Raw genomic sequence first — 22,078 nt, 5'->3', positions numbered from 1 at the left:
CTGTCTGTCTGTCAGTCAGGGTCTTTCTAGGCTGGCCTCAAACTGCCCTGGGTTTTGGGATACTAGGGATGTGCTATCATGCCTGTCTCTATGGTTTTTAATAAGCAGCTTTCTATATAAAAGTCAGTGCAATCAATTCAAGAATATGTGTAAATAGGAAATACTGTATAAACTTAGCATCTGGGAAGCAAAGGCAGGAGGATTGCCACTAGTTCAAAGTTAGCCTGTAAGTAAGATCCTGTCTCAAAGACCAGAGAAACAAAGAGGAAGAGGGAGAGAAGGAGGCAGGGGGGAATACAAGAGGAAGGAGGAAAAGAGAACAAGGAAGGAGGAAGGAAATGAGGGGTGAAATAGAGTGAGAGCTGCAGAAGCTGCCCTTGGGACTTGGGGACAGTGCTGAATGTAAACTCCAGACATCTCAGGCTCAGACCTGGCTTTGCCAATGCTGTTTGAGATGGGGTTGGTCATTTTATCCAGGGGCCACTTCTTTCTTTAAAAAAGAAACACTTTAAACACTTTGTGAGGAATGAATGAGAATAAATATAATACTATATTAAGTGATGTCATTCCTGTTCTCTTGACTTTCCCAGCATCTGAGTATGGCAGGTATTTATTTATTGAATGATAAATTAGATCTATGTTAAACATTATTTATTATCGTGGGGGAAGGGATGTGCCACAGGAGTGAGGGTGTGAGAGAACTGCTCTGTGGAGTGGGTTCTCTTGTTTGGTCTTTATCTGGGTTCCAGGGATTGGAGTCAGGTTTTCAGTCATGATCACGGGAGCCAGACTGTGAGTAGTAGTTGTAATGTATGAATCAGAATCAGAGAGGTGAAGTCAGGATAGTTTTCATCTCTGTTCTACTGTTTAATTATAGAACCATAGAGGTCTTATTTTAATTTTTAGAAGTATTTTTCTTTGCTTTTGAGAATTTCATAAACGTATATGGTGAGATACCCTGCCCCACGACAGTTTTTGTTGTTTGTTTGATGACCCACCAAGTTCATTAATGAATTAGTGCAGCCCAGATGTACCTGGGGGTAGGTTTTGCTTTTCTTTCTTTCCTTCTTTCTTTCTCTCTCTCTCTCTCTCTCTCTCTCTCTCTGTCTCTCTCTCTCTCTCTCTCTCTCTCTCTCTCTCTCTGTGTGTCTCTCTCCCCCCCCCCTCTCTTTCCTTCTTTCTTTCTTTTCCTTTTATTTTTTTCCATTTTGGTTTTTTTAGAAACAAGGTTTCTGTGTATAGCCCTGGCTGTCCTGGAACTCTCTCTATAGATCAGGCTTGCCTCAGATTCTCAGAGATCCATCTGCTTTTGCCTCCCAAATGAGTGCTGAGATTAAATGTGTGCACCACCACGCCCAGATCCTAACCTACTTTTAATAAAGTTTGTACTTGCCTACATAACTAAAGTATGGTTTCCATACAACTTTCGTGACGTGTTCATTGGTGTTTAATGTATCTTGCCTCTGAGTCAGCAGGTAAATTCCACTTGTGATGCCAGATGTGGGTCTGTTGTCCTTTGCTCTGAAATGTTCAGATGCCATGATTTCTGTAGTCTTACAAATCCTTGCCTTAACAGATTAAAAAACTGAAGGAGCTTCGTGCCATGCTGATGGAGCAGGACCCTGATGTGGCTGTCACTGTCCGGAAGTTGGCTATCATCTCACTGATGGAGCTGTTTAAGGACATCACTCCCTCATATAAGATCCGGCCCTTAACTGAAGCAGAAAAATCTGCCAAGGTGATGCTCAAGAAAATTACTGCGTAAAATAAGTGAAGAATTTTGGAGGGCTAGAGATGGGAAAATAGGGGTTATTGCTATTTAACCTGTGCCCCGGACCCACCTCGCCCCAAGAATAAGGCACTTGTTTTATGCCAGCTTTTGAACTTAATGCTCTGATATTTAAATATAAAATGATTTTGACCTTTCCAGATTCGTAAAGAAACCCAGAAATTAAGAGAATTTGAAGAAGGCCTAGTGAGCCAATACAAATTTTATTTGGAAAATCTGGAGCAAATAGTTAAAGGTATAGTAAACTTTTTTTTTTTAAAATGTAACCCTAGCTGGGTTGGAACTCAGTACTTAGACCAGGCTGGCCTCAAGCTCACAGAGATCTGCCTGCCTCTGCCTCCTGGGGACTGGGGCTAAAGACTTATACCATCATACCCAACCTTTAAACATATCTTAAAGGTACATATATACTAACCTTATATTCTGCTCTGTGAGGGGCAGTCTGAAGTCAGACTTCCTGGGGGCTGGGCTGTAGTTCACTTGGAGGAGTTCTTAACAAGTGTTTGTACATGATGGTTCCCATCTCCAGCACTGCGTAAGCCAGGTGTCTGTGATGATGCACACCTGTAATCTCAGCACAGGGAAGGGGGAGGCAGGAATATCACAAGTTCAGGGTCATTCTCAGCTACATAGGGAGTTCAAGTCCACTGTATGCCAGAGAAGAAACCCTGTCTCAAAGTACAGAAAGACTTCCAGAGTTCAGCCTTTCTCCACCATTTACATAACAGGTAAATTACTTTTCTGTGCCTTATTTTCTATCAGTGAATTGTGATAATATCACTGGATGTTGTATGATTTAAGAGAAGCAGTTAGATGTCCGGACATGTAGTGTTTAGATAGTTTATCAACTATAAGTATTAGCCTCCTTGTTTCTGTAGTCTTTAGTTTTTCTTTTTGTGTGCTGGGGATTGAATTCAGGACCATATGCACACTAGGCAAGCTCACTGTAACCGAGCCATGTATACACCCAGCATGCTGTGGTCCTTTCTAGGTAGCCATGCATTTGTTGAATTTGTCAACAGTTGGGATTTTTTTTTCCCCTTTCTTTTTAATTTTAGAACTCTAGAAAAATGCTGTACTTTGAAATAGATGTTCATGCCTTTAAAAGAAACTTAAAACTTAAAAGAAACTTAAATGATAAACTCCACACCATTTGTGGAAAAATGGCAGTGTGGTGAAAACTGGGTGGTAAATGGAGAAGAAGTGTAGATGCCTAGGTGAGATGCTTTCGTCTCCGTGGACTCCTTTCCTGAGTGCTGGGACCAAGGCCTGCCTCATGACCAGCTGAAGCAGTGCTGCCGTCTCCCGATGGCTGGCCCAAGTAGGACGGGGAAGCAGTAGAGTGGATGCGACATGGAGTTGGGATGCTTGGGTATTGCCTTTATGCTTTGGTATCTGCCTGAAACATACCTGGGTTTCATCCCGAAGGTTCCTGCCTGACCATTGTCAAGCCCCAGGGGAGGATCAGTCAGTAGAGACCTTGTCTCAAAGAATACATGGAGAGCCTGAGAGATGGCTCAGGAGACCTAAGTTTGGTTCACAGGACTCGAGTCAGGCTGCTCACAACTGCCTATAACTCCAGCTCCAGTGAAGCCAGTGGACCGCCAGTGAATTTTCTGGGCCATGTGGATACCTGCATTCACATGCGCACGCGCGCGCACAAGCACACACACACAAGCGCGCGCACACACACACGCGCACACACACACGCACAGACACACACACAGACACACACACACACACAGACACACAGACACACACACACAGACACACACAGACACACACACAGACACACACACACAGACACACACAGACACACACACACAGACACACACAGACACACACACACAGACACACACACACAGACACACACACACAGACACACATAAACACGTTAAAAACAAATAAGGTGAAAGGTGACACAGAAAGACATTGACTTTGTCCTCTGTCTTTGACATGATATGGAAGTGGGCACAGACTCATACACAGTGCACACACATAAAAGAATTTATTGTAAATATACTAGGAATGAAATGAAGATTAATACTGTTATATATGTGCAAATTTATACACACATAAAATCTGTGGTTCTACGCGACGATGCACATGTGGTGTAACGTGGTGTAAGTGTCAAGTGCACAGTTCGTAGTCAGGTCTCTCCTTCCAGCTTGTGGATTCCAGGGGTTGACCTCGGGCCCATTACTCACTGAAGCAGTGTCCTAGCCCCGCATCCCATCTGGCCGTGTAACTACTTTGAAAGATTAGTGAGGTGATTTATGTTCTTTCTCTCTTTTTCTGGTCCCAAGACCAAAATCTTGTGATTAACTGCATTTGTGTTTTAATCAGACTGGAAGCAGAGGAAGCTGAAGAAGAGCAACGTGGTGTCCCTAAAGGCCTACAAAGGGCTGGCTGAAGTGGCGGTGAAGAGCCTCTGTGAGCTGTTGGTGGCCTTGCCCCATTTTAACTTTCACAACAACATCATTGTACTGATTGTCCCTCTGATGAATGATGGCTCAAAATCGGTGGGTTGCTCTGAAAACGGGTTTATTGCTCCTGTCCCCATGGAAAGAACACACACTATATAACCCTTAAGTCCTCTATAAGCTGTCCGTGGTGTGTTAGTGTCACTTATTATTCACGGTCTCTCAGAAGATTATCTGAGCATTAGCTTAGTGAGCGGCTCTCCATGGCGGTGCTAACTTCTTAGGATGCGGACGGTCCCCAGCAACAGGGTGGCCTGGTCCGGGTCAGCTCTGCTTTATTGTAACGCTTCTTTTTCAGGTGTCTGAGATGTGTTGCGAAGCAGTGAAGAAGCTCTTTAAACAAGATAAACTAGGCCAAGCTTCTCTTGGTGTAATTAAAGTGATCTCTGGTTTTGTGAAGGGCAGAAATTATGAAGTTAGACCAGAGGTAAGCCTTTCTTTTTTCACTTTGAATTTTTTAATTACAAAGTGATTTTTACTGTTTCAAGAAATTTATTTACAGATGCATTTATATAAGGTGAAAAGTTAAATGTGTCCATTCACTAACTGACATTGCTGACATTTTGTTATGTATAGCCTTCTAGATGTACAGAGATATATATACATCCTTGTTTCAAAACTTAAAAAATAGGCTTCTGACAGGAACACGTCTCGACACATCTGATAGGATGTGGTGCACTTGAGCATCTCACCCAGGAACGTACAGCACCCTGCCTAGTAGATAGTGAGTTGTCTCAAGAGTTCTGATCCAGTCAGTGCCGGAGAGGTCTCTATCTGTATCGGTTTTTTCTATTGTGAGTATTAGGAATGAGATTTCTTGAGTAGAGTTAGCAGATCCAGTACTAATCATTTAAAAATGGTTTTCTAACAATATTGTGTCACTGAGGCTGTCATTAATGATCAGAGTCATTTCCTGAGTGGTTGCCCAATCCTCATTGTTACTGTTTAATCTCTTGTTACACATGGTTAGTTGTGCATCCTTTTGTTTTTTGTGCGTGGTATTGGGCTTGTGAAGTTGGGTCTGTGCATGCATGTGTTCAGGTGTACATGTACATGTGGATGACACAGTAGACTGAGGATAATCCTTGGTTGCTGTCCACCCTTATTTCAGCCTCTCACTGAAGCTGAAGCTCATGCTTTGGCCACTGAACTTTGAGATCCACTCTGTCCTCGACCCCCCTTTGAGATTCCCCATTTCCCCGACCCCTCCCCACCCCTGTCCCCCACCCCCCCAGCACAGTGCCACACCCAACTTTATATATTGGTACTGGAGATCTGAACTCAGGCACCTAGCTGAGTGAGCCATTTTTTTTAAGTCATATTTACATATTCATTAATAAAGATGTGCTTCTCTGTGTGATCTTTCAAAGATGTTGCTCTATTAGAAAATTTAAATTTATGTAATGAGAACTAATGAGGGATGAAAGACAAAAATAACCGAGAAGCAAATCTTTAGCTTAGGTATTTGTTATTTCATACTCTTTGCCTTCAAATAATTTTCAATTCCTTTTTCCCTTTAAAAAGTGATGATACTTAGTTAAACCACCTACATAATAAATAACAGGCTTCTGCTGCTGCTTCTCCTCTTCTCTTTCTCCTTCCTTCCTTCCTTCCTTCCTTCCTTCCTTCCTTCCTTCCTTCCTTCCTTTCTTCCTTCCTTCCTTTCTTTTTCTTTTTTCTTTTTTTTTCAGGACAGCTTTAGCTGTCCTGGAACTCTCTCCAGACCAGGCTGGCCCAAACTCAGAGATGCACCTGCCTCTGTTTTCCAAGTGCTGGGGTTAAAGGTTTGGGCCACCACCGCCAGCAATCACAGGCTTCTTAAGAGAAAAGATAATCATTTAATATGGCTTGAATATGAAACTCAGCTATAGAGAAATCCTTTTAATTTCAGTGATGCTAGAATAAAAGCTATATTCTCCAGCCCCCTACAAACTATATCCTTGGAGTTGTTTTTCTTTGGCTAGTAATATTTTATGGGCACATAGAATTCCTACAAAATATTTGAAATTTTGAGAATACCGAGAATGACTTTAGATTTATTTCACTTTATGTCTTTTGGTAATCATTTTTAGCCCGTGCTGAAATGGGCTTTAGTCCTGTTACCTGAAATACCCACCTTCCCTTCTACATGTGTGTGTTGGAACATTATAAGCTGCTGTGACTGAGGGTTCAGTGTACAGGTAGTTTCTTCAAGAGAAGATGCAGGGGCTCAAAATGTACCATTTTGTGCTGTGAGGACCAGATGAGTGCTGGCACTGTTAATTGTAAAAGCTGGTAGAGCACAGCCAGTTTAGAAATGTCTTGATTGTTGATTGGTCTTTTCCATTCCAAACCTCTTCCTAGCCCATTTAAGCCCTCTGCCATCTTGTCTCCCATTATCTGACGAGAGTAGAACTCTGTATTGATGTGACAAGACATTCAGCACACTTAGAATATGTTCCTTTCTACGGAATTTTTGGGTGTGGTATAAATACCGAGTAAACTGTGTTTGTTGTTTTTCTCACTATTAGATGTTAAAAACATTTCTATGCCTGCGAATCAAGGAAGTGGAAGTGAAAAAAGATACAGAGGACATTAACAAACCAAAAAGGTTCATGACTTTCAAGGAAAAGAGAAAAACTCTATCAAGAATGCAAAGAAAGGTTTGGTTTATTTTCTTTTTCATTTTCTTTTTTATTCTGCTTTGATGGGTCTTGCCTTGCAATCAAAGTCTAGATGGATAAATCTTGCGTAAATCACAGTGAAGAAAGGACTTGTTTTGATTAATATTGTTGTTTTATATATGTATTTAATGCACTCTGTTTACCCTCTCCCACTGTTCTCTTAAATCTCCCTACCATCTCTGTCGGTCCCTCCACTCCCAAAGATACACACATGAGTCCGCTGCTCAGGCCCATTCGGTTTAACCAAGGCCACCCGTGACCATCCCAAGTCTCGGTTGGAGCCTGGTGGGGCTAACTGTGGCTACAAACAATGGAAGGCACTTTCCCCTCTCCACAATCCCTCAGTAGCAAGTAGTTCAGCAGTTAGGACTAGGCCGGCCTGAGCTCTTCCCCCTCCGTGCATGACTGTCGACAGGTCCATCCATGGCTGTGATGAGCATGACTGTCGACAGGTCCATCCATGGCTGTGATGAGCATGACTGTCGACAGGTCCGTCCATGGCTGTGATGAATTCCTGACTGCGGTTATTGTGTCTTCTCAGAAGATGGCCTTTCATAGGCTTCTCCCTATCTTCCCTCCTACAGTCTTCCTCTCCTTTCCTGCAGTGTCCCTGAGCCTTGGAAAGGATGACGGAATGATTTGTTTAGGCAGAGCACTCACCATCATTTATTCTTACATCGTGGTGTGCTGCCGTGAGTCTGTGGATTCACCACTGTTCACAGCGAGGAGGCTTATCTGAATGAGGCTGACAGTAGCGTTTATCTGTGTATGTAAGCATGGATTTTTAGAAGGCAGCCTAAAGCTAGGTCAGTTTAGCTAATTAACAGTATTTGGTTCTCTCCTAGGGCCTGTGATCTCTCCACCACGGCTTTTTCGACTATGTTTATAATACCCAGGGTTAAATTTTGTCCTGTGAGACAACTCTTAAATCCAGCCAAGAGCAGTTAGCTATCCCATAAAAGTAGGCTTCTGTTGCACAAGTGGGGGCATCCTGCTTGATTGGTCTGTGGAGATCATAACATTCACACTAGATAAGACCATTGCTGCTTTTTCTACCCCAGCAGCTCTGTAACACCTTTAGGGATTGTGAAAGGGAGGACTAACTGTTCCAGATAAATTCCAGCTTGATTTCTTTATATCCTGAATACAAGATATATGGTCTTTTCAGTAATAGTGTCATATTGTTGAACTCTAGTGGGCTGCCAAGAGGAATGACAAGAACCTATATTGTTTAGTTTACTTCTGGGGCCTCTTTGACCCCATATAGTCCCTGAGGAGCTGTCTACTCCCAGCATGGGGGTTCTGTTTAAAAACTGGTAGCTTCTGGGAGCAGCTTTTCCTAGCCTTGCAGGGTATCTTCCTTCAAACTTTTCCTTAAAAAAAAAAAATCATTTTAAAATTTGGTTACAAGCTAGGTTTTTATATGACTCTTTTGTAGGCCTCAGATTTGATTAGTTCTCCCTTCCCACCATATTTTCCCTGCTTAAATCTTTCTAGCCCCAGTATCCCCCCTTTCTACTTTTCTGCTACCCCCTCCTTTCAGGCATCTTTTTAGCAGTGCCTCTTGAAACTTTCCTAGTCCTGGCTGTTCTGGTACTCACTGTGTAGCCCAGGCTGGCCTCTGCCTCTGCCTTCTGTGTTCTGGGATTAAAGGGTGGGGCACCACTGCTGGCTTTACAGGCACCCTTGAAGGCACAGACTCTGAGTTTGGAAGCTAGAATCTTCCTGTGAGGATGAACATGTGACATTTATTTTTCTGTGCCTAGTTCCATTACCTTACTCAGTATAATTCTCTGTACTCCATCCAATTGCCTGCAAACTTTCATTTAATTTTCTTTAGAGCAAAATAACATTCCATTGTGTATGTTCAACATTCTCATTGTTCACTCATTAGCTGGTAGACTACTGGGTGTTTCAATTCCTAGCTGATGGGAATGGAGCAGCAGTGAGCCGGGATGAGGTAGTGTCTCTACTAGTAGAAAATATCTCCAGGAATAGCATACCTGGCTCACATGGTGGTTCGGCCTTCCTTAATAATCTCCACACTGATTTTCAGTGTCTATCAGTTGACACTCCCATCAAGAATGAACAAGAGTTGTTCTTGACTCTCTTCTTCTCCAGTATTTGTTAATGATTTCTTTCTTAGTTGTATTTGTATGTGTGTGTGTGTGTGTGTGTGTGTGTGTGTGTTTGCATGTGCCATAGCATATGTGTGTATGGAAGTCAAGAGAGAACTGTTGGAGTTGGTTTTCTTTATCATGTGGGTCCTGAGACTTAAACTCAGGTCACTGGGCTTGGTAGCAAATGTCTTTACTTACTGAGCCTTCTCCCTGGCCCTGTGTTTAGATCTATTGTCCATCTCTTTTGATGTTTTGAAGCAGGGTTTCTCTTTGTAGCCCTGGCTGTCCTAGAACTCAGTCTGTAGATCAGGCTGGCCTTGAACTCGAGGTGCAGATCTGCCTGCCTCTCTGCCTCCTGAGTGCTGCGTGTGCACCCCATTACCACCTGACTGAGGTAGTTGTATTCTTAATGTTTTGAATTTTGATTCATTTTTCTTTTTTAATTAATTAATTGATTAATTTATATCCAGAACACTGTTTCCCCCCATTTCTCCCCCTTAGAATCCCTCCCCCCACTTCCCTTCCTGTCTCCTCTGAGAGGGTGGGACTCTCTGGGTATCCCCCGATCCTGGCACATTGAGTCTCTTCAGGGTTAGACTCATCTTCTCCCACTGCAGCCAGACAAGACAGCCCTATGTGCTGGGAGCCTCAGTCCGGTCTATGTATGTTCTCTGGGAGATAGGAAGGGTCCAGGTTAGTTGACTCTGTAGGTCTTCCTGTGGAGTTCCTGTCCCCTTCAGGGCCTTCAATCCTCCCCTCAACTCTTCCATAAGACTCCCCGAGCTCTGTCTGACTGTGGGCATCACATCTGTTTCAGTCAGCTGCTGGGAAGAGCCTCTCTGAGGACAGGCTGTAGCCTCTCCTGCTGCAAGCATAACAGAGTATCTTTAATAGTGTCAGAGATTGGGCCCATGGGCCAGTTACATTCCCTATATACTCTACTCCATTTTTGTCCCTGCATTGCTTTTAGATAGGACCGTCAGTACATGTGCCATCTCATTTAAACTGTCAAATGACCCTTAAGGGTAGATACTATGTGTCCTAAATTAACCTTCAAAAGTGCCAGTAAATGAAAAGTGGCTCAGAGGCCAGGAGAAAGAGTAGAACTATGTAGCTGCAGGGGTAGGTGGTTTGGGGCAGTATCTAAGAAGTCCCAGAGACCTGGAATGGAGGAGGCTCCCAGGAGTCAATGTGGGTGACCTTAGTCAAGACGCCTACCAGTGGGGATATGAAACCAGAAGAGGCCACCTCCTGTAGCCAGGCAGGAACCCCAGTGGCTAAGGACACCAATCCACCCACAAAACTTTTGACAGGAAGTATCTACCCTTAAGGGTCATTTGACAGTTTAAATGAGATGGCACATGTACTGACGGTCTTTATAAACAGTAGTTGTTACCACAGTTACGTAAGTTTTCATTCTTCCACCTTTCCCAAGGGACACACAGTGTCACTAATTTAGTTAGTGTACATATCCATGCCTTTCTGCCTTTGCTCATGCCTATATTCACAGACATGTATGGTCTTACCATGGTTTATAGCAGTCACACTGCCTCGACTTTGCTTTTGCTGCTATGTATGTGTGTGTGTCTCTGTGTGTGTGTATATACATGCATACATGTGTATGTATATGTATGTAAGTATGTGTGTGTATAAGTATATATGCAAACATATAAACCATGTTTTCCCTTTTCTCTTCTCAGTGGAAGAAAGCAGAAGAGAAACTGGAGCGGGAACTTCGGGAGGCCGAAGCGTCGGAGAGCACTGAGAAGAAGCTGAAGCTGGTAGGCGGTTCTCCTCTGTCCTACCCTCAAAATGTTTTGCTAAACGATTTTGATTACAAATTGTTTCGACTTAAAGGTATATCATTTTGCTTTATTTCATGGGTTTTGGGTAGATTTTCTTTTTTTTGACATATAAGGAAGTATGAGGTGATGCGTGTCTGTTTATGAAATCACCAGATTTCGTTCCAAAATCTGAATTTTTGGGGGATGAGAAAGGGGAAAGCAGCTTTGGCTTTGAAAATTGTGATTATTCTAACTCAAGGAGAACAACCAGCTAGTTCTAAGGCGCTCTTGTCTGCTTTCTCTGCCAGCACACAGAGACTCTGAATATTGTGTTTGTGACCTACTTCAGAATATTGAAGAAGGCCCAGAAGTCACCTCTTCTGCCAGCGGTTTTAGAGGGTCTCGCCAAGTAAGGGCCGTGTGGGCTGTGAATACCCGTGCTGTCCCAGTGCTACACTTCTCACTTCCTCTTAACTCACAGCCTTTCCTTGTGCTGCGCCTTTTGCTTTTCTCATTTCAAATCTTTTAAAGTTGATTCTTTTTTCTTCTGTTTAATGTTTTTCTGGCATCTCTAAGATTCACCGCTCAGTTCTTGATTCTGTTCTGTTTTCTGTGTATGGGTGTTTTACCCTCGTGTATGTCTGTACACCATGAGTGTGCCTGGTGCCCACAGAGGGCAGAAATGGGCATTGGATCCCTGGGATTGGTTAACAGACCGTTGTAAGCTGCTTTGTGGGTGCTGATGTACCTTCCTTTGAAGGGCAAATGCCTTTAACCATTGAGCCATCTTTCCAACCCAGATTCTTGATGCCTTTTGGTACTTTGCTGTCGGTGTTCTGCCACCCTTTTGTGGGGACACGCACACACACACACACACACACACACACACACACACACACACAATTCTTTTGTTTTATTGACCCAGCTTCCAGATCATGCCTCTGGTTCTCTGCATCTGTTCCTGCTAAAGTAGATCTTGTGCGTGCTGGTGATCTTAGGAATGTTAGCTCAAAGCCAGTTATTAAATCTGGTGGTTCCTTGTGCTCATTCCTGTCCTATACCATATATCACACACCACAGACGCAATTTGAAACTTCCCGCTAGCCACATTAGGTAGCAGAGATTTAGAAACAGACTTGGAAATACAGCTCTGGCTGGAAGATAGGAGTTCTGTCCTTACAGAGTCTCACCAGGGCTGTGCTTCCTTATGAAAGGTTATGTCCTTGTCATTGGAAACCTCCAGGAAAGGCAGAGCAAAGGAGGGATTATGAAACCTAGTTTGGTTTGGTTTTGTTTTGATATGAGGTCTTTCTCTGTACTCCAGAGTAGCCTAGAAGTCACTATGTAGTTCAGACTGGCCTATAACTTGTGGTTTCCAAGTGCGAATTAGCATTTCTAGTTCCTGACATCTGTTTGTTTTTGTCTTTGTTTCTTATGGATAATTTCCTATTTTAAAAGTAGGTTCTTTTAATATATGCTCATTTTGGGCCCTGGGTTCGGTCCCCAGCTCCGAAAAAAAAAGAAAAAAAAAAGTCCACATTAATATATGCTCGTTTTGTAAGTCCAAAGAATATGAACTGTAAATAAGCTTCCTTTCCTATGTATTTGTGTGTCTGCTTGTCCTTTTTGACACATAAGTGGAAGAATATGTATCTTATAAGTCCCCTTAAGTAACTCAGGGGACCTTCCCATGGTAGCACATAGAGAACATTTTTTTCCTTTCTTCTTTTTTTAAATAGTTTATTTTTAGTTTTAAGGATTTTTGAAGAACAGTCTTATGCAGCCCACGCTAGTCTCAAACTTGTGCTATAGTCAAGGATGACGGATTTCTCATCATTCTGCTTCCACTTCCCAAGTGCTGGAATTAAAGGCACACACCACTTATTTGTATCATCATGCACTTGAGCACACGAGTAAAGGCTTTTCTCGTCGTAATTTCTGGTTAATAATGCCACATTGTGTGGGTCATGGTGGCTCATGCCTTTAATCCCAGGAGGCAGAGGCAGGATCTCTGGTGAACTCTAGGATAGCCAGGGCTACACAGAAAACCCTGTCTTGAAACCACTTTCCCCAACCCCCAATAACGCCACATTACTTCCCACAAAATTGTTAGCAGTGCATGTGGAATCTGTCACTCTGTTCAGAGGTCTAACAGACGTCTGGACCTGATGTTTTGTAATGTACAGAGTCTTCTCACATCTAGTAGCTAAGATTCTGAGCTCTGCTGTCTCATTTGTTTCAAGAAACAGAGGCTCCGGGCAGTCAGATGATTCAATGTCGTATCACATAAGTCAGTAGTAGCAGAACTTTAATTAGTCACCAGTCCAATAATTTCAAATTTTATTTTCAAGCATATCGTAGTGTCAATATTCCCAGGTTAAGTGCCAAGGTTATGTGCTCCACCTGGCAGCAGCTCCTTTAACTCCCAATGTCCATGCTCTTATAAAAGATTGATTGATTGATTGATTGATTGATTGATCGATTGATGTGAGTGCTCTATTTGTACATATGACTGCTCAGCTGAAGAGGGCATCAGATCCCATTACAGATGGTTGTGAGCCACCATGTGGTTGCTGGGAATTGAATTCAGGACCTCTGGAAGAACAGTCAGTGCTCTTAACCACTGAGCCATCTCTCCAGCCTACCCCTACCCCATGTTCTTAAAACTGACCGTCTTTTTTCTTACTTCACTGCTCCCTGCTTGCTGCGAGGCTTGTTTCTGCTGCCTCCTTTCTGACCTGCAGACCTAATGCATCAGTCAGGGCACTTGCTTTCACCTGTTAGCTTGTTTCTCAGAACAGAGTATTTTTGTCTGATGCCTCATATTCCTACCAAATACAATGCCCAGCAGTTCAAGAACTGTGTAAAAAGTAGATTTGAATTAAGTGAAAGCTATCAGTGATCACTTACTTCCATTACAATTAGAAATAAGTAATTATAGTGTTGTTTTAAACTCAAAGTGTAACTATACTTTTTTTTTGGCTATTTTATTGGGTTCTTTTACCTTTCACTCTTTTCCAGCCCAGTTCCTTCCAACCCCCTAACACTAGGTAAGAAAGAAAGAAAGTTAGAGAGGGAAGGGGGCGGCAATCTTGTCAGATTACTTCCTGCTGCTTAGGGGCCTGCAGTCCCTTGGGGCAAGTCCAGTCCTCATCAGCAGAATATCCCGTGTTTTCTTGTCTCTCTGCTCACGACCACTCGACAAACTTCAACAGCAGTAGCCAGCAGCGGCCGCTGCAGCCTCTTTGTGCTCTGGCACTTTTATATCCTCTCAGGTCCCTGGGATTTCAAACATAAGCTATCTGCAGCTGGCAGAATTACATCCCTGCCAGAGTACCAGGTAGTAGTCAGCTGCTGTGGACAGCCTGAAGCAGTCCCATGTCCCACACCTGGGATTAAAACAAAAATAGAGTCACATGATATAACTGTGTCCGTCGCCCCCACCCCTAACCACCACTGTGTGACCCAGTGACCCACTTCAGTGCCAGCAGCCCACAGGCACAGGGGCCTGCAATGGTTAGGAGCACAGTTTGCTCTAGCATGGGACACTGTGTATAACTGGGCTTTGTAAGAAACCCAAGTCCTCACTACATCAAGCTATTTTTTTTTTTCTTTTTTTCGGAGCTGGGGACCGAACCCAGGGCCTTGTGTTTGCTAGGCAAGCGCTCTACCGCTGAGCTAAATCCCCAACCCCCATCAAGCTGTTTTTACTTGCTTTATTTCTGCTTTTGGATTATTTAGTAATTAAGCTTTATCTGATTCTAGGTTTGCACATCTTATAAATGTGGAGTTTTTTGATGATTTATTAGTGGTTCTTCATACCCTCATTGAGTCTGGTGTAAGTAACTTTATCAGTGAACTACATTTTAAAGATGTAAATGGCAAAAATCACTCTCATCTGTTATTGTTTTGTTTCTATAAAGGATCTAAGTTATCAAGAAAGTCTTCACTGCGTTCAGACTGCTTTTCATATTCTTTCTGGACAAGGTGAGTTACTACTTTAGGCTTCGTTTGCTTTGTCCTTGGAGACTGTGACTTAACCTAACGACTTTGTTGTCATCTCAAAGGTGATGTTTTAAATATTGACCCGATGAAGTTCTATACACATCTCTACAAGACCCTCTTCACATTGCATGCAGGTATGTTTTCAGAAGGTGCTTGCATGGTCCATACGTATAGTCTGAGAGAGTTTGGTCATAGCTGTAGCAGATGAGAGCTAGGATCTGCTCCACATGGCTGCCTTTGCCCTTGCCGTGCGCCTGTAGTTAGTGCTAGGCAGGATTTGGGGGAAAGAACTCCTGGCATTGACCGGAAATGCAGTAAGCGCAGCCCAGCGCATCTCTAAGGCTCTCTTGGCTAGGAGGATGGTTTGCAGCAGGTATGACAGCAGGTATCATGGGGTCTCTGGAGGTCAGGAAGTGGCATAATGAAAGCATAATGAGAATGATCCTGAAGGACATCTGTTCTAGGTGCTACCAACGACGGCATTGAGATTGTGCTCCACTGCCTTGATGTCATGCTAACCAAGCGCAGAAAGCAGGTTTCTCATCAGCGAGCTCTTGCCTTCATCAAACGCCTTTGTACGCTTGCTCTGCAGGTTCTTCCAAATTCAAGCATCGGCCTTTTAGCAATGACCAGGATATTGATGCACGTAAGTAGTAACTAACATAAGGAAGCCGAGCTTAGTTCTCACGGGGCCTCTTTCCCGTGAGTGCTTCACCTTTATTACTGAAGTAGTTCCTAGCCAGAGGCAGCGGTTCATGCCTGCAGTTACATAGGATACTGATCTGGAAGACTGCTCAAGCCCACGAGTTTCAGGCCAGCCTGAGCAGCAGACATAAGTGAGTTTGAGGCCAGCCAGAGTACACAGTGAGACCCTGACTCAGGACACTGCTGGTGGACTGTGAAAGTGGAGCAGCAGCTGTGCCCGGGTCACTGCCCAGCCTGCTGCCCATTTGCACAGTGCTCTTTAAACTACTGCGAATTTAAGAATAGGTAGCACTAGGATTTGCACTCACACAGCGTAGCATTTTAATGCTTCTTTGTTCTAAGGATATAGAAACTGCTGTTATAAATGATGCTCTAACAGATGTTGGTGCATTCAGAGTTTATCTGTAAGAAAGATTCCTCAAAGTGAGATTAGAAGATGTGAAGTATGTGCTGTCTTTGCAGATTGGTAAATCTCTACAAACCAAGACGTTCTTTCATGGTACACATGCATGTTGTTTATTAAAGCTAGGTTTAAAGATTTTAAAATTGTAGCTCTTACTATAACTGCAGATTTACATACAAGTATAGGACAGTCACAGTCTTTAAGTTACTTTAGTTAACTCTTTTTTTATGTGATGTTTTGGCAGACTTTTCCCAGAACAGATCTCTTGCTTGACAATGAGTCTCAGGGTAGCGGGGTGTTTCTCCCTGAGCTGGAGGAGCCGGAGTACTGTAATGCACAGAACACCGCGCTGTGGGAGCTACACGCACTTCGGGTAAGGGGCCGTCCTTTCTTCTCCGCCACTCCCCTCTCCTCGCTTGCCCCCGACCCCTTTTATGAGCGAGCAATATGTTTTCCCCTTTTCCTCAGGTAGCTGTTGCCAGAGTACACATATGTGTTTTCTGGAATGCCTTCTGTGGAAGTGTAACTTAAATGCTGGACTCCTTATGCCATTGAGTACATTTTCTAAAAAAGGCAGAACATAACGTAGTTTTGTAATGAGCTTATGGAGATTTAGTGGATTTTCCCCAACACTGTTCAGAAAACGGTTTGTTATCAGGTACATTTATACTGTACTGGGTCCTATCCAAGGAGACCGGTAGACTCCATTACAAAGTAGCCTCACCTACGGTGCCAAGATCTGATAGCAAGTCCAGCATTAGAGTAAGCCTAGAAACTGGTAACTTACTTCTCACTATGAAATAGAAACTGCCTTCTGCTATTTCTTTTTATACTGTTAACTTGGTAATTTAACAGATGTTTATTTTAATCCTTAGAACAAAGGTTTTATGTTTTGAAACAGAGTCTCTCTGTAAACCCCTGGCTGTCCTAGAACTCAGAGATCTGTGGGTGACCTGGTATAAAGTTGTGCTCCACCACACCTGGCTAGTACTATATTCTTTAAAAATATTTAAGGCTCTATTAAAATAAAATATATTATTTCCTCCCTTCCTTTTCATGTCCATCCCCTCTCGTGTCCATTTGCTCTAGCTCCTTTCAAGTTTATGGCCACTTTTTCTTTAGTTGCTAACATATACATTGCATTATATAGTATACACCATATCATATATGTATACATACAAGTCGTAAGCATATCAACACATACATGTGCATAAATACATAAATAGAACTCTCAGAGTCTGTTTATTGTTGGTTGTATGTATCTAACCTCCGGCTGACTTTTCAGTATCGGCTAAGGGCTCAGCCCTGGGAAAGACTTAATTTCCCACTTCGTATCTGCAGTCCGTAGCTACCTTTGTTTAGTGCTCTGCTTAGGAGTAGGGCCCTCGTCAGAGTTCCTGCTCTCATGCGAGCGTGTCTCTAGGATGTTGTGCTTGTTCACATCATGTTTAGGCAGCCATGCGTTGAGGTAGCAAGGGTGAAAGCTTCAGTGTCATTTCAAGGAGACACTCTCATGGCAGATTTTCTGGTCCAGAAGTAACAAATACTCTTTGTATATGTGTTTGAAATGACCAGTATTCATGTTTTTGTTAGTTATTTTTTAGGTTGAATTTAAAAAAAAAAATAAGCTGCGGCTTGTGTTTTTAAAGTATTGACCTGTGAGTAATGTTTCTTTTCCTCTTCAGAGACATTACCATCCCATTGTGCGAAGATTTGCAGCACATCTGCTTGCTGGGGCACCATCTGAGGGGTCTGAGGCCCTCAAGCCTGAGCTGAGCCGAAGGTAGCATTTGCCACTGCACTGCTTTGTGTTTCTGCTCTCTTTGAGTCTCACTATGTGGAGGCCAGGCTGACCTGGAGCTCACTTTTCGGACCAGGCTGGCCTGGAGCTCACTTTGCGGACCAGGCTGGCCTGCAGCTCACTATTCGGACCAGGCTGGCCTGGAGCTCAGAGGTCCTCTTGATGCTGGCCCATTTGTGGTTTATTGTTTTGTGCTTGGGAGGAAACCCAAAGCACCACCTTTTTCTAAACTGAGAGACTCTGAACCAGCGCCTTATCCTTTTATTTATTGTGTATGTGTACATGTGTGTACAGGTTCATGTGTGTATGAGAGATTCGGGAGACTAGACTATTTTCAAATTGTGTGTTGTTCTTCAGAAGTCATCCATTTTATTTATGTATTTTTTGATACAGAATCTAGACTTGCTGGCAGTGAACCCAGTGTGATTACAATAACTATGCTATGCCTGGCTTTTTTCCCCCAAGCCCGGGGCAGCTAGGCTTGAACTTTGAACTCAGGTTCTCAAGCTTGCATGATAAGCACTTTAGCAACTGAGCTGTCTGCCCAGCCACAGGGTTTTCTTTCTTCTTTGCTCTCCTTTTCTTTCTTTCTTTTTTTTTTTTCTTTTTTCTTTTTTGTAAGCCCATAGATTTCTTTAATTTAGATATTATAAATGAATTGTAGCCTAGACTGATTTCATACTGTCTTTGAGAGTAAATAAAAATGGAAGAAATTTGTACTCTTGTTTGATTGTTTTAGACAGGGTCACGTGTGTCATTCAGGCTCTGCTTCTCCATTCATAGCAGAGTGATCAGCCCACCATTACAACCAGTGGGTCTTGAATAGGGGGTGCAGGGCTGAACAGTTGGGGCTGGGGAGGGTTGACGAGACCTCACATGAGTGCAGACTCTTGGGAGACATGCTTCAGTGAGACAGCTCATTAATTGGGGGCAGCAAAAGCTATTTAAACCTTTGGGGTGTAAGCAGGGGCTTTAGGATGAGTGTACATCATTGGCTGGGGCTAGGGTGCTGAGGATGCCTCATTAGCATAAGGAGGAATTCCAGGTGCTGCTGGACATGACCTTATAAGGGGAAAAGAAGTTTTAGTCTGGCTACTGGGCTGTGTGACCTCCCCCAGTGGCGCAAAGGTGTGGCAGGGCTGTGTGCACAGGGACACACAGACCCGGGGCAGGGGCCAAGAGATCCTACTATTGCCACACATTTCTGGGGTTTGGACATGTCTTGCCCCCTATCTTGCTGCAGGCCTGCTCCTCCTGGTCCCACAGCTCCCTGGCCTCTTATCCATGTAGTATAGGATGGCCACAAACAATCATATAAGTAAGGATTTATGAGTGATAATCTTACAAACTTGATCCTTTCCCTCCACTGCCCAAGCACTGGGATTGCAGGTGTGCTCCACTTAAAAGTTGACTTCCTGCTTGTCTTGAAATACTAGAATTAGTTATTTCATATGGAAGAATTTTTTTAGATTTAATTATGTGTGTGAGTGTTTTGCTTACATATATATTTTTGTACCATGTGCATGCTGTGTGTTTTTGGGATCAGAAGAAAGCATCAGATCCCCTGAAATTGGAATTATAATTGTTTGTAAGTTGCCTTGTGGGTGCTGGGAATTGAACCTAGGTCTTCTGCAAGAGCAACAAGAGCTCTTAACCACTGAGCCATCTCTCCAGCCCTTGTTTTGTTTTGTTTTTTTGTGACAGGGTCTCTCTCTCTGTAGCTCTGGCTGTTCCGGAACTCATTCTATGGACCAGGATGGCCTCAAACTCATGGGTCTGTCTTCCTCCACCTCCTTAGTGCTGGACTCAGTGTGTGCCACCACTCCCCAGTTCTAGTTTGTATCTTTAATGAATGAGTCGGTTGAATGTTCTTAAAGTTACACAAATATCTCTGCATATCTTGTATTTTTTATTATAGATCTGCACTTGAACTTTTTGAGGCTTACAGCATGGCAGAAATGACATTCAACCCACCTGTTGAATCTTTCAACTCCAAAAAGAAGGTATATGATACTGTTTTTACATAGAGGAGGTAAACATTAAGTCAATGCATCTGTCTTTTTTGAGACAGGGTACTGCTTCGTAGTCCAGGCTGACCTTGAACTTACTGACTTGCCTTAGCCTCCCAGCAGTTGGGACTCTAGGTGTTGACCACAAAGGTCAGGCTCTCGGAGTTGAGATTGGGTTAGATTCATGGGGCTAGAATTCTAAAGAAATGGTTGGTGAGACTTTCATTCAGGCTAGGCTAGGTCAAAGACCCGACCAAGGATCTCCCTTTACTGTATTTTTGTTGTTGTTTTGTTTGTTCATTTTGAGATAGAGTTTCACCATGAACTCTAGCTGGTCTAGAACTCATAGTGTAGACCAGGCTGGCCTTGAACTCACAGAATTCACCTGTCTGTACCCTGTGAGTGCTTAAAAGCACATGTCATCACTGCATCCAACCCCACACACTCTGACCCATTAGTTGGTGTTCACTGTTAATGTCTTTGGCTCTGCTCTGCTTGGTTATTACTTACAATGTGAGTGGCTTTAACTATTAATTTTAACCTTTTTCAGGATAAATTTTTACAAGGAGACGCATTTTTGAATGAAGATTTAAATCAACTAATCAAAAGATACTGTGATGAAGCTGCTCCTGAGAGACCACTGGATTTCACCAAGTGTTTGAAAACATCATCACGGTAGTACAGAGTCAGTGGACTGTCTTATATGTTTGTATGTGCATATACAGAAACACATACAGATATGTGAGGGCCTGTTTCTTTTTGTACACGGAAGACTTCCTGAGACTGATTATATGAGAACTGAAGCAGAGCCACCGAAGACACTGCTTCTTGGCTTGCTTTTCATGCCTTGCTCAGCTTACTTTTTATACAGTCCACATCAACTTTCCAGGAATGGCACTGCCTGTCAGCTACGAATTCTGTAAATGCCCTACAGACACACCACCGCCTAGTCTAATGGAGGCAGCTTCATTGAGATTTCCTCCTCTCAGGTGACTCCAGTGTATGTTAAGTCAACAAAACCTAAACAAGACAGTTATTAAATTCTCTTTATAAGTAAATAAATACTGTTATTGCACCATCTATGAAAGCAAATAAAAGAGATTTTGTGATTTTTTTAACCTTCATGGTTTTTATTTTTTTGATGTGATTTAATTTGAATTTTTAAATTTATTTACTTATTCACTTTATATCCCTATCGAAGCGCACCTTCCTTCCAGTACCTGTCTAGGTACATCCTCTACTGAGGTCAGATGAGGCAGCCCAGTTAGGGGAACAGGATCCATAGGCAGGCAACAGAGTCAGGAAAGACCTGCTCTAGTTGTTGGGGGCCAGAATGAAGACCAGTCGTACATCTGTTATGTAAGTGGGGGAGGGCTGGGTCCAGCCCTGGTATACTCCTTGTTCGGTAGTTCAGTCTCTGGGCCCCCAGTTTTGTGATGTTTTTGATAAATAAGTTAGAGTTAGACTCTTGTTCGTTGGCTTTGGCTGAATGGCACAGTGAGAAATGGCCAAATCTGACCTTCAAGGAGGAATGAGTGCTCTCGTTTGTCATAGAGTGTGTGAGTGAGAATCTAGAACCTTTGTAGTTGGGTTAATTTTTTTTACCTGAGAGTAATGGGGCGGGGCGGGGGAGGGATTGTTCAGTAGGATAAAAGGTCCAGGATTTCCATAGTGCCACAGGGACATCAGTTCCTGACCAGCCAGGAAAGCGGTTTTCTTTTAAGTTCCTGCGGATAAAAACTGTGTATATTTGTAGAGTTACAAAGAACTATTTTATGTAATCGTTACTGTCATATTATAGAGATGATTTATAAAATGTGTACATATTTTCTGTCATTAATAATTGAATAAAGTAATTTCCATTTTTACTTCCTAGTCTTGTGAGATTTGTTTGTTTTTTTATTTTAGTGAAAAGCAGTTCGGCTAAATAGACTTAATTCAGTGCCATGGAAGTTGGTCATTCTGGGGCTTAGAACCAGAAAATTCCTTCACCATCCAGAAGAGTCAGGGATAGTGACCAGTTACTAGTTTAAAGTCATCCTTTTCTTCTTTTCCTAATTAAGTTGGGCATGTGGTATGTGAACAGAGAAGAGGCATATAGACAGTTACTGGAGGAGAGAGCAATGGGGGAACAGTTACCAGCTGGATTTGAAGTTGAGTGTATTCTTATGTGTGAGTTCTGGAAATAAGTTCTTTTCTTTTCATTTTTCTTTTCTCTCTCTCTCTCTCTCTCTCTCTCTCTCTCTCTCTCTCTCCCTCTCTCTCTCTATTACTCTCTCTCCTCCCGCCCCTCTGAGACAGAGTCTCACTGTTTTG

At 42.9% G+C, this 22,078-nt stretch overlaps 1 protein-coding gene across 2 annotated transcripts in view; it reads left to right on the top strand.

Annotated features, from left to right (window-relative positions):
* Window positions 1-21,630, top strand: part of Noc3l (NOC3-like DNA replication regulator) — a 29,320-nt gene extending 7,690 nt beyond the window's left edge. The window contains exons 7-21 of one of the 2 annotated variants that reach the window (XR_015632557.1): window positions 1,577-1,738; window positions 1,931-2,024; window positions 4,136-4,311; window positions 4,571-4,699; window positions 6,783-6,914; window positions 10,756-10,836; window positions 11,148-11,248; window positions 14,605-14,677; window positions 14,763-14,826; window positions 14,907-14,978; window positions 15,437-15,490; window positions 16,197-16,325; window positions 17,638-17,735; window positions 19,672-19,756; window positions 20,313-21,630. Coding sequence is in view for 1 of the 2 variants with exons in the window: in NM_001108523.1 (NP_001101993.1) it covers window positions 1,577-1,738; window positions 1,931-2,024; window positions 4,136-4,311; window positions 4,571-4,699; window positions 6,783-6,914; window positions 10,756-10,836; window positions 11,148-11,248; window positions 14,605-14,677; window positions 14,763-14,826; window positions 14,907-14,978; window positions 15,309-15,490; window positions 16,197-16,325; window positions 17,638-17,735; window positions 19,672-19,756; window positions 20,313-20,441 (1,707 nt within the window). In the remaining variant the exon portion in view is untranslated. Of the gene's footprint in view, window positions 1-1,576; window positions 1,739-1,930; window positions 2,025-4,135; window positions 4,312-4,570; window positions 4,700-6,782; window positions 6,915-10,755; window positions 10,837-11,147; window positions 11,249-14,604; window positions 14,678-14,762; window positions 14,827-14,906; window positions 14,979-15,308; window positions 15,491-16,196; window positions 16,326-17,637; window positions 17,736-19,671; window positions 19,757-20,312 lie in introns of both variants that reach the window. The other variant, NM_001108523.1, reaches the window with a different exon arrangement.
* The last annotated feature ends 448 nt before the right edge of the window (window positions 21,631-22,078 follow it).

Source organism: Rattus norvegicus, chromosome 1 (assembly GCF_021556685.1).
Source record: "Rattus norvegicus strain SHRSP/BbbUtx chromosome 1, alternate assembly SHRSP_T2T, whole genome shotgun sequence".
NCBI lineage: Eukaryota > Metazoa > Chordata > Mammalia > Rodentia > Muridae > Rattus > Rattus norvegicus.
This window is presented reverse-complemented; position numbering and strand designations above follow the sequence as displayed.